Raw genomic sequence first — 12516 nt, forward strand, 5'->3', positions numbered from 1 at the left:
GAACCCACAGTAAATACTGCCTTTAAATTTTCACACTTATGAGCGCAGGTATTTTTTTATTTACCACTTCACAGACGTCAGAGCAGAGACTTCCACTCCAATCCCTATGTAATTACAGCGCTGTCCGCGGGTGCAGTCAGCTGATTGGTCAGGGTCCCAAGTGATGGACCCCAGCCAATCATCGATGCCCTCTCCTGAGGACAGCTCATCAGTAGTATTCTCCCTGGAAAACCCCTTTACCGCAGCCAGCAGCGAGGCGCCGAGATTGTTGTAGATTTAAACTAACTGCCAAAACATTCTTGGGGTGAATCAAGACATTGAAAATACTTTTTTTTTTATCCTCCTTAGGTGGAATCTTCAAGAGGTCATGTTAAAACTGAATAATGGTGTAAGTGTCCCTATTTACAACTCCGATGTCGCCAATAATGAGGGAGAAGACAAGTATGGATCCTAAATGTACTAATTAAAACCCCCAAACACTGACCAGCGGTTTAGATCTCCTTTTGTATGACACTCTGTGACGGTGGGGAGTCTGAAATTGTGTGACAACTTTTCTTTTAGACAGTTTTCATAAATCTGCTTCAATGGTTGACATTGCTGCTACTACAGTGCACTGTTTTTGTTTTTTTAATAGTGGCCCCCTATATGCAATTGGGTGGGATTCTTCATAGTCTATTATGAGTGTTGGGTTAGTCCATAGACGCATGCCTTGCTATATTGTTTATATTCTCTTTGTATTTGTCCAATGAAGGTATATAAGTGGTTATCTCCACATTGACCCATCACCTATCCATAGGATGGGTGATAAAGGTCCGAGTGGTGGGAGTCTTACCACTGATCCTGAGAACAGGGGTCCTGTGTCCTCCCCCTCATTGCAGGGTCACTGCACCCCCCCACAGGGAGGCAGAAATTGAATGGAGCATCAGTTGCGCATGCGCGTGCCACTCTACTCATCTTCAATCACCCGGCCGGAGATTGCAGAGTTCTTGTACTTGACTATTTCCAACTGCCCTATTGGAATGAATGGACTGGCACTGTATGTGCTCATTCACAGCTCCATTTAATCTCCTGCTCATTGCCAGGGTTGCAGTTAGCCCACAGTGAGAAGGGAAGATGGGACCCCCGTTCTTGGAATTTTTGGATTGCTCAGCGGTGAGAACCCAACCGATCAGACTTTTATCACCTATTCTATGAATAGGCGATGAGTCAATTTTGGGAATACCCCTTTAAAAGGTGAATGTAAAAAAAAAAAGTAATAAGTTGTATTCCCAACAGAAGGCACAGATCAACAACTGCAGCCAGCTGGAGAGCCGGCTCTAGACTCCAGGCTTCTGTTTAATAAGCGATGTCTCATCTACCTTCTCTACTCAGACAGGTTTAATTCTACATGGATGTGGCCCTGGTGCCATGGCATCTCACAAACCAGTAATTATCACTTTATTGCTTCCTTTGACTAGAGAGTATCAGTTGTGTGATCCGGACATCCCGCTGCTAGATTCACTTCTACCTTCTGTATACACGCATGGCTGCAGTATCTTGGTGATGACCAAGGGCCTTAAACCACAAAAACAAGTGATTTCTCTTATGTGAACTTTACCTTTTAAAAGGGGTTTCTGGGCAGTAAATGAAAATGCTGAACTCTAGAAGGTCCAGCTAAGTGGCGGCAACTTGGACCTTTTATCTGCCACTCTTGACCCTGTTCTTTATCCCATGCAGCCAATGATCTGCTGCCATTTACTGCAGAAGGGATGCATGTAAGCACAGCAGCAGACTGTTACCTACAACTCCCAGCATGCATAGAGCTCGTTTACTGACCAGCACTGTAGCTCCACCCACTGCTCACAGGTCCTACAACTTTTCAGCGTCCCTCTGACTCTGCAGCAGCTTTCTCTGGCACCCTGGACAGAGCGGCCCGTCCGACACTCTGAACAACACATGAGTAATACAGCCCAGTGCTGCCACCCCTATCCTCCCATCATGCACTGCTCACAGGAAGTTGGAGGCTACAGACAGTGGAGGAAGTAGCAACCGCGGTCAAGAAGTCAGAGGAAGTGGAGATATTTTTTTTTTTAGGCAGAGGGTCACGTATAGGGATGAGCGAGTATACTCGCTAAAGCGCTACTCGCTCGAGTAATGTGCTTTAGATGAGTATCTTCCTGCTTGTCCCTGAAGATTCGGGGGCCGCCACAGGTGAGTTGCGGCAGGGAGCAGGGGAGAGCGGGCGGGAGAGAGATCTCCCCTCCGTTCCTCCCCACTCCGCGGCGGCCCCCGAATCTTCAGGGACGAGCGGGGAGATACTTGTCTAAAACACAGTACTCGAATGAGCAGTGCTTTAGCGAGTATACTCGCTCATCCCTAGTCACGTAGCATAGAAAGAATATTATGAACTCTGACCTTGTGATGTTGTGTATTAGATTTTTAGAATGTTAGTCTGTGCCCCGGACTACCCCTTTAAGAATTTAACTTCTGGATGCAGCAGTAAAATAGTAGTGGCCAAAAACAGAACAGGTTGGATGAGCTATTAGCAATAAAGTTACAAACAGGCTCACTATACGCACAAAGTTTCATTGCCCATATAGGACACCTGGATACCATCATTGCCAAATTCTTAGAAAAGATTAAAAGCCCCTATGTCTCGTTTTGGCATCTGTAAGACCCTCCGGGGGCCATGTGAACTAAACATACATCTCACTAGAACACTGTGACCCCAAGTGCAGTTTACTTGAGCTGTAGGGGTTTACATCTCACAGGTAGGAGACGACAATCTAGACTGAAGCGAAAGTCTCATGAGAAAAGGCGCCCAATGTTACCAAGTCTCTACTAGTCTGGGCATCAGTAGGAGGCTTCACTCTAGTACCACTTCTCATGCCCATCCAGGGACGTTAATATAAAACATACCTCCGATACATGAACAGTAACTCTACATCGGGCAAAACTTGGCGGTCCAGCTTTTACTCAGAGGCTTCAAATATTGGTGATGCTTAATCCATATATATATATATATATATATATATATATATATATATATATATAACAACATCCACTAATGACTAATCGCTTGCAGAGTTAGCAGGGTTTTCCGTGGGAAATACGCTCGATGACCTATTCTAAGGCTAGGTTCTCATCAATAGTTGATCTTCCAGGATTCTTGCTCAGGACTCCGGCCAAGCAGGTGATTGTGTGCCTGCTGATAGGGTTGCAAATACAGAGGCTCAGAGCGGTAGATGCTCCTACTAATGTGTGGTGGCCAGAGCTTGTAACTGCAGGCATGGCTCCCACCGATTCCCGTAAGAGCTGCGCTTGCAACTACAGGCACCGGCCACTACACACAGGCCGGAGCAGCAGCACTGTCAGCTGATTGGCAGACCCCAGCTGACCTTTTCTGTGAAGGCATCATTAATAGTATTTTCCCTGGAAAGCACCTTTAATCTCCTTCTAAATGTTGTTCTGTTACTCACCATCCTCAAAAACTGAAGTGACAGGGAAATTGGTACATAAAAGAATAACTTAAACTATGAGAACTAATCATTACTTTACTATGGGGGGGGGGGGGGGGGTGAGTTTCTCGGCCCGCTATCGCACTTGTGAATATAACAAGGGTCAAACTATAGATCAATCTGCTGCTCTCCGCCCACCCTAACACACGCGGTTCCCTTTGGTAGAGTGTTATCTTAAGACCTTTTTGTTAATACGGACTCTTGATACTTTATAATGTCTAGGTAAGCAAAATGTCTGTTGCCCTATAAAGTTTAGATTGTGTAACGGCAGAGCAGCAATTACATGGCAGGAACATAGCGGAGCGCTAAAGCAGAACTTTGAAGCTGGTGGGTCCAGACAACTTGAGTGTATGAAGCCCTCTTCTCGAAGAGAAATTAAGTAAAATGCTCAAGAGTGCCCAGTTGAACATCTTACGTGACAGCAGGGGCTCCTCATGTGCAGAGGAAAGACAGATCAGTCATGTTGAACCCCAAATGCACGATTCTTTTGTCCGCAGGGAGGGGTGTCTGGCAGCTTACCCAACAAGAACACACACTCAACATGTATGGGCACATTGTGATGGCATGGGATCCTGCAAGTGGCCCAGAAAATGAGCACATCTTAGGGACTGTCTAGCTATAGTTACCTTAGAATTCCCATTTGTGGACAGGAAAAACAGCTGCCGTTTCCCTAAAAATAAGACATACCCTGAAAATAAGCCATAGCATGATTTTCCAGAATTTGAGGATACAAAATGATTTTTCAGGCTTTGGAGGATACTTAATATAAGCCCTATCCCAAAATTAAGCCCTGCTAACAGTTAATTTAAAAAAAAGTCAAGTTAAATAGTATCCAGGCAGCTATACATGTAAAAAAAAGTTAAACCTTTTTGAACAAAAAAAAATATAAGACACTGTCTTATTTTCAGGGAAACATGGTAGAAGTGTGGCAGAAGGAAAGCTTTATATTCACTTCCTGTTTAGATCCAATCCCAGTTTTGGGACATTCCAACTTGCACTTATGAAAATAGATTAGGTGGAACTGTATGCAAATTTTGCAGTTAAAGTAATAAGTCTATGAAATCCCTTCTAGGGGACGTTTACACGTAGCAGAAATTCTGCAGCATTTCCACATCCAACATCCACACCATCAGTGCGGATTGTAACTCTGAAGCAGCTGTGCTTCCACAGTTGATTTCGGAAGATCCCACGCTCTCTTTAGTGAGTGCAGCGCTGCTGATCTCCCTTCCATATCACCTGCCCAGCACCGCTGCACTCACTAGAGAGACCACCGGGTGCCCGGTAAAGGAAGCGCCGAGAGCGCAAAGACCGCAGAAGGGAGAGGGTGCGGGATCTTCTGAAATAGGCTGGGGAAGCGCTGCTGATTTAGAGTCAAAATCTGCACAGATGGTGCGGATCTTACCCGTTCTAGATGCAGAAATACTGCAGAATTTGGCAGACCTATTCTTCGAGGTTTTCTGGGCTTTAAAACATTGAGGTCTATCCAGTCCTATCTCCCATAGTTGCTCTGAAGACCTCTTATACCAGGCTTACAACTTAAGGTAAGAAATGAACCCGTCCACGATGTATGTTGTGGGCAACCCGTCGGTTTCCATGACCTCAAGCATTGGCTGGACATCATCTAATGTTTAGAGGCTTCTATAGATTTCCACTTACCTGTAGTCCCACAATGGACTAAGAACTTGTCATACATGACTGACAGAAGAGACAACACGCAGGTTACTGAACATCCACCGAGTGGAAGATCTCTTTATTATAAACAGCTTCAAATGCATGGACCGGCCTCCCCAGCCTGAAGAATCCATCAGTAGAAACACATCTTATATTCCAGTAACAGAACAAACTATTAACAGGCTGCTTATAACTTACAAACTTTAATAGAACTATACAAAAACAGCTCTGGTTTAAAATTTCTGTACAAAAAAGGCACAACAGACACATTGCACGTCTTCGAGCGGCCAGATGAATGTAATCTTGGTCTTGCAAAACCTTGTATTAGGGATGAGTACTAATAGGTCTACAGACATGGCCGACCCTTCCTCAGAGGAAGGTTGGGGAACCACGACTTGGTCCGGTTGTTAATTTACATTTCCACTGAGAAAAAAGGATTTTCGGGCTTCTATGTAAGCGCCCTCACGTCCCCTTAGACTCGGCAGCCCAGTTTTCACCATCGGCTTTGGAGGAGACCAGGAATAACTCAGCTGCAGAGGCGGTTTTTGTTAAGACTTCGCCATTATAAGTTAGGACTGCGTCGGTCATTGACCTAAACTTAAGCAATCGAGTCATGCGATTTATTACAACTGTCTGCTATGAGCTTCATTAAATTGTAATTGGCAACATTATGATGTACATAGTTGGCTTGTGGGGTTGTACTTAGCCAGAACCTATAAAAAGTTCTAGAGGGTGACCATATCATGCAAAATGCAGACGTTTTCCCTTAAATTCGGACTTCCTCTAATGATTTACTGCAGGGTAATACTGATTAGCTGGTAGTTTCCCCATCACACGTCTTCTGCTTTACCACGGTCATCCATCCAGCCACCAAGGCTGCGGTCAATGTAGAAATGCCAACCCCGAGATCGGCATTGAAAAGGAATATTAAACATCAATGACTACAACTTGGGCTCCTTTGACCTCGCGAATGATTTAACACTCCATGTAAGAGTCATCTGCTTCTATAATCAGGCTGCAGAGGAGTTCAGTTCACATTTACGATACCAATGAATGACTAAACGATCGCGGTTCAAACGCAACGACTTGCGATCAATTTTTAAGCCTGCATGAAGCGAAGCAGCAAACAAATTGTCCAATCGTTGGCCGTGTTTACACCAAACAATTATCGTTCAAATTTGCACGATTCAGCAAGGTTTTTGAACGATAATTGTGCCATGTAAAAGGGCGCTTATAAAAAGGCGACTGTGCAGATAACAAAAGTTCACAGCCATTTAGTTGAACCATGACACCCATTACTTAACCACCAGATCCCGGCTCGTGAATAGAATCAAGAGCTTTTCCCAAAACTGCACACATTTCCAAAGTTGAAGCCTTGAGATCCAGAGCTTACAGTTCTCAGTACAAAAATATTGATATGCATAAAACAAATGGTGGAATTACAACAGACTCAAAAACCCAACTCATCTCACCGCCTATATTGGCAAGGGCCTACACTCACAACTACCATGAAGACAAACCTCTGAACTATTTGCACATACCGGCAGCACAAGGAACTTCAAGACTTGTAATTAGTATATTCTAGGAACAAGTTTAACTATCAGGTACCTGCTGAGTATCACGAATCCAGAACTGCTCACGACCCAACATGTGTATCATATACTCCATCTTGGGTCTTCACCATGCCAGATGGCCCTGTAGTCTGGAGGGAGGGACCCTCACCCCCGATGGTACCCAACAATTTTAATGTATAAAACCTGCAAGCTAATGAGCCACAATGAGGGGGTGCGTGGTGGGCAGCACAGAATGATAGGGAGTAGTGCTCGGCTTTCGTAGCACAAGAACTTAGGAGGCACTTCGAACGTGTTGAGGAATGGGTTCTTTGTAATGGGAAAGGTCATGCAGTCATCTATATATCTAATGAATATTGAGATTTATTGTTCAGTAAGAGTAGAAAATACCCCAAAATGTATCATAGTATATAAAACGAAGCCAAAATAGCACAACTTGTGTCCTCATTCACCTCGCTGCTCAAAGCTGCCTGTTACATATCATCTTATCATCAAAGTGTGGAGCAAGTGAAAATATTCCCACTGGGCCATACATGTTACGCTGCCAGATCCATTATACCACGGATATACACGTTCGCTGATGAACCCCCCCCCCCCGCAATGCGGTCCATCAATCTGATAACAGTCAGTGCATACGGCATTCTTTTTACCCTCAGCTGTGACAAGACCAACGCTGAGCCTTCGTACATGTCACCAACCACAGCAGGCCATGTACTTGGGTTTAGTCTATCACAATCGCACCCCAAACTGGCATTTACTGGGAGAGCGCCGGACATTTCTAGAGGTGTTCTAGTAATACTTGGTGCAGAGTATCGCTCTATACAGAAATGTTGTGTTGCTACAAGGGGTTAAATGGTTACAACACATTTTGGCACCTGCTCAAATAGCATTGAATGTGCAAGGTTACACTGAAGTGGTATTGTGGTCAAACAATAACTAACACGAAGTAACAAAAACATTGAGCTGTTATTTTGCCAGTACAGTATTACTCCATTTTTAGCACTTTTTTTTGCATTGTTGTATCTCCCATTGTTTTTTATCCCCCATCCCAAAAGTATACATATTCCATTTCATTTTTTTCGAACAAGGGAGTGGCTCAAAAATTAACAAACAGCTTAAAGGATGCTGATGTCCGTATGCAGTGGAGGCGGCCCTATTGAAGTTTCGACAGCATGCATTCACATGAGCGCATCAGTTTTAGACTCCAACAGCAAAGACAATGGCCAGTTCACATCTACGCTGGAACCTCGGTTCAGAGGTTCCTTCTCAGATCCGGCACAAAATACCACTGCATGCAGGACTTTCTTCCGATACAACGCCGGGCATCTGAGCGGAAACAGAATGGATCCAGGTATAGTCAATGGGGTCCTGTTGGGTGCCTTTGACTAGGCGAACGGAGCAGGAAGATAGAACTTCACCCCCAACGCAAATGAGAAAGCAGGCAGTAGGGATCCGATCCCATTTATGGCAGGGAATAGAGGGCTTACACATGCTTAACTATATAAGTCCATACCAAAAAAAAAACCTGGGCTATTGTCCAAATGTTTTGTCAGGTCCATTACTGTAAACCACAACACGGCTGCCTCTACCGTACGAGACACTCCAGCTTTGCTAAACATACATATAAAAATTTTTTACTTTTCATTTCGGGTTTATTTTAAAAAAGTCAACCAGATTTCAGCAGAGCTCCCCAAATCATCTGCTCCCAGTCTTCGAATACTGACCGATCTTGGTCTTACTCTAGTAACATTTTCCAAACAGGACCCAGTTATGATATTATATCCTGCTGCAAATTCAAGAAATCCATATGGGAGCAGCATATTACGGTGGTGAATTAGGCACAAGCCCCCCCCCCCCCCCCCAAAAAAAAAACAAATAACCTCTAAAAATAAATAAAATGAAAAAAATGATATATGGTCAACCACGCGGACAGAGGCTGCTCACTCGGAGATTTTACATGGCACAATCGAATTGGATTCTTATCGCCATGATGAGCAGCTGCTCTTATCGGAAGGCTGACTGACTTCTGGTTAACCAAGGAGCTCCATGACTCTAGAAAGAAAAACAAGTCCAAGCTCTAAAAGTCACATAAGTCCAAGTGGCCGGGCTCAGTAGATGAATTCTCCCGGTAGCTCCTGCAGCATTGGCTCCTCGAACTTAAACCTCTTTGTAATGGCTTTAGATTCAGTCTGTTTCTCCATCTCAGTCTGTCTGCACTGTCCTAAAGTGTAAGAAGCCATTAATATCAACTCCTCGGTGACAGTCTGTTCGTCTGTGTCTGGTTGGGTTGGACTCGCTTCCAGAGCATTTATTTTGAGCTCATCGTTGTCCTCCTCTACCAGCAGGATTGGCTTGCCGTTGTCCACTGTATTCATAGCACTAGAGTAGAGATCTGGGAGGTCTCCTTCGGCGAGCCAAGGGTGCTGAAGACAATCCTCTGCCGTTGCTCGACCTCTGAAATACAAACAGTAAGATTAGTTAGGTTTGTTAGGTCCATTTCATCAACTATCACAGGGACTTGTCATCGTTAACAGGATTTTAATGTAGGTTCTGAATAACCATAGTAATGAGCCAGGAAGAGACATCTGGACAGCTTTACGTGGAAATGTTCTTCTTTTCATCAGTTGGTGATAAATAAGCATCTTAAGCATTCAATGATTAGTTGACTCATCTTCATATTCGGCCGTATGACAGATGTGCCCCATCCCAGCCACGGGTCTATTGCCCAAACTCACAGCATCGTAGATACCTATCATTTTGGAGGCCTATGGTGCCGTACATCCTTAGATGAAGATGAGGATAAGAGTAGGTCAAGGGAAAACATCCCCTAGTCTTTCCCACTCTTGTGCCATGCTCCATGCTGACCTGATGTACAAGGAACCTAAATTACAGTCAATACAAGTTACATTACCATCAGTAATGAACCACCACCTCCTCATTGAGGAAAGCAGGTCTTAAGATACATTTATACTCAAAATTATATTTTTTCTTGAGAAATCAATATACCCCGACAAGCCAAAAGTCATAGGACACGTACTAACATTGTATAGGTCCCATCTCTAGCTGCCACAGTGCAGCAAGCAGATCTAGCATCAGTTCCACACGTGGATGGAAGACATCATGACAACATCCCTCCAGACATCTGGATAGCCACTCACAGCTCCAGGGTATTTGTAGGAGCAGGATCTTTGTTGAAAATGGACCTCTCCATCATATCCCATAAATGCTTGATTAAACTCATATCTGGCAATCCTGTACTTCACACCATTCATAGGAACTCTAGAATGCACCTTGAACCAATTCTGGACAGCTTAGGACCGATGGCATGGTGCTTTATCCTACTAGACTATTCCATCATTATGGAAGTACATGAAAATCAATGAGGAGCTGCAAAAGGTCACCAAGCCGTGAAACATAGCAGGCATAGATTAATTACATGTTTGGGCGGACCAGTGGACCCAACCCATGAGAACCACCATCAATCTGCACCGTGCCTTCTTCACAACATGGGCTTCATAGAGTCTGCGTCACATATGAACCTTACCATCAGCCCATAACAGTTGGCAGCACTATTCATTGGCCCATACCACATGTTGCCAACCTCATGAGCCAAGGTGAGGAGATGTGTCCAGTGTGATGCTGTTAACAGAGGTGCTCTGGTGGGTCTTCTGCTCCCTTATACCATGAAAGCTAGAGAATGCTGTGGAATAGGTGCATATGGTCTCCTGCACAGAATGTGGATGTGATTTCTGCCGAAGACCTTCGTCTATTCGGGCAGACAATTCTAGTCAGACACCGCTGTGTTGTCATAGAAGGCATTACCAGCCATAGTGGACATGCCTTCCATGACATTTTCCCAGTACACACGACAATGTGAATTGCAGAATGTTAAATGCCTACACAGCTTTGAAATTGCAGCATCCAGCACCTACTATAATGCCTCATTGGAACCCTGCTAATTCACGCCGTCTTGTCAAACACACTGGCAAAAGAACCCCTCACAACCGGTACTGGTGTGGGCATTCCCAGTGTGTCACCTCAGGTAACGCCACTTCATAATCAATTTACATACTGCTGTCCCATGATTTTTGGCATGTACACTGACATTAAAGACACAAGCCATGCAAATTCATAGAGAATTATTGCAATACTTAGCCTATGATCAGATAGTCTGGGCATCTAGTCCAATAAAAACAAACAATGACGACGCCGGAATAAACTAGTCCTAGACACGCATCGTAAGCAAGTCAAAAGTGTGAAGTCAGCGGTTCACGCAGGAAGGAAAGGCCATAAAGAGCCATCATCATGGAGGAGCACTTACTCGGGCTCCCTCACAAGAAGGGTTTTCATGAAGTCGACCGCTGGTTCAGAGATTCCTTCAAAGTCTTCTGTGAAACTGATGTTCAGCTGGGAAATGTTGAGGAAAGTGTGCTGCTTGTCGTCACCCAGGAACGGAGACGTACCCGTCAGCATGATGTACGCCAACACACCAATGCTCCTGTAATGGGGGAAATAGACCGCAAGTCATCACCGTGGAGGGGCGAGTTCATACACGGCACTGTGCTACCATCACACCATAAACAAGTACGTTAGAAATGAACCTACCACATATCTGTCGCTGTGCTGATTGGATCATAACTCAAGATTTCAGGTGCTAAAGAGAGAAGGATACAGTTAGTCCACTACACATTCTAAGTGCACCCAAAGGAGGACGGTTTACGGGACACTTACCAACATATTCCGGGGTCCCCATGATCTCCCTTAATTCTTCATGGTTGTTGACTACCCTGGATAGGCCAAAGTCCACTATCTTTATGTTCCCCAGTGGACGGTCGCTGGTCAACAAAATGTTTTGTGGCTGTGAATGGGGGAAAAAAAAAAAAAAAAAAGATTGTGAGTGACAATTTTACCTAAAGGTCCGTTTCCACCTAACGGTTTCTTGAAGGACGGACACTGTTGAGTTCTCTTGGGCAGCCCGTTTATACTGGCAGATACATTGTTGGCTCAATCAAATGAGAAATCGTTCACCTTCACTGGTCTGAACGATAACCGGTCGTGTAAAAATGGGCCTCTAACTCCACTACTCGCAGCTCGTGGCCAACCACTGGGGAGTCTTGTATACGAGCTCCCTCCACTTCACTGAAGACTAACTTCACGCTATCGAGGAGGCAGATGGTCACAGAGATATCATGAGGGAAGGAACAGGGACGACACAGGTCACCACCATGAACAGATCAACGGAGCGGCAGTTGTCCACTGTGCCTCCCTTCATCTCTACAGGTCGGTCAGAGGTACAAAATAAATTTGTTCCTTTCCTCTTAGAAAGGATTGGTTCTCCTTGCGGAGATGTAGCCGGTCTCTGCAAGGAGATGTTCCCTGGGGAAGTACACACCCTGCTCATCCTCCAGAAGGAAGGAAACCCTCCACAGCGCCATCTTTAGGTAGCTACCCTGTAAATCAATGTCCGACCCATTAAAATGGATTATCCGGAACTTAGCTATTTAATATCACATTGTTCGGGGTCCTGGATGTCGGAGCCCCACGGGTCAGTTGCTTGTAGGGTCTTCTTCCTTGGCCTGTGACATCAGAAACATCCATTGGTCACATGGCTTTTCTGTAGCTCAGTCCCAATCTATATCAGTCACAGCGCTGTACATTTTGTAGTGGCTCTACCCATTATTGTAGCTCAGAAAGACCATGTGACCGATTGACATGTCATAGGTTGAGGAACAGGCCACAGCCCTTTCCAACAGTGGAATGACATGAATTATCTCCCT

The 12516-nt window shown here is 44.8% G+C and overlaps 2 protein-coding genes across 5 annotated transcripts in view; one reads left to right on the forward strand and one right to left on the reverse strand.

The window, feature by feature from the left end:
* The window catches only part of LOC136590989 (cytochrome c oxidase assembly factor 1 homolog), a 94879-nt gene extending 94396 nt beyond the window's left edge, over nt 1–483 (forward strand). For all 4 annotated transcript variants that reach the window (XM_066588452.1, XM_066588451.1, XM_066588454.1 and 1 more), the window contains one exon: nt 349–483. In XM_066588452.1, the coding sequence (XP_066444549.1) occupies nt 349–454 (106 nt within the window). In that variant the 3' untranslated portion in view covers nt 455–483. The remainder of the gene's footprint in view (nt 1–348) is intronic.
* A 4733-nt stretch (nt 484–5216) lies between these two features.
* The window catches only part of LOC136590993 (serine/threonine-protein kinase 17A-like), a 33821-nt gene continuing 26521 nt past the window's right edge, over nt 5217–12516 (reverse strand). Inside the window, exons 5-8 of the mRNA XM_066588458.1 lie at nt 11471–11597; nt 11345–11393; nt 11061–11237; nt 5217–9193 (exon numbers count right to left, since the gene is read on the reverse strand). Of these exons, the coding sequence (XP_066444555.1) occupies nt 8848–9193; nt 11061–11237; nt 11345–11393; nt 11471–11597 (699 nt within the window). The 3' untranslated portion in view covers nt 5217–8847. The remainder of the gene's footprint in view (nt 9194–11060; nt 11238–11344; nt 11394–11470; nt 11598–12516) is intronic.

The sequence above is a fragment of the Eleutherodactylus coqui genome, unplaced genomic scaffold (assembly GCF_035609145.1).
Source record: "Eleutherodactylus coqui strain aEleCoq1 unplaced genomic scaffold, aEleCoq1.hap1 HAP1_SCAFFOLD_26, whole genome shotgun sequence".
Lineage (NCBI taxonomy): Eukaryota > Metazoa > Chordata > Amphibia > Anura > Eleutherodactylidae > Eleutherodactylus > Eleutherodactylus coqui.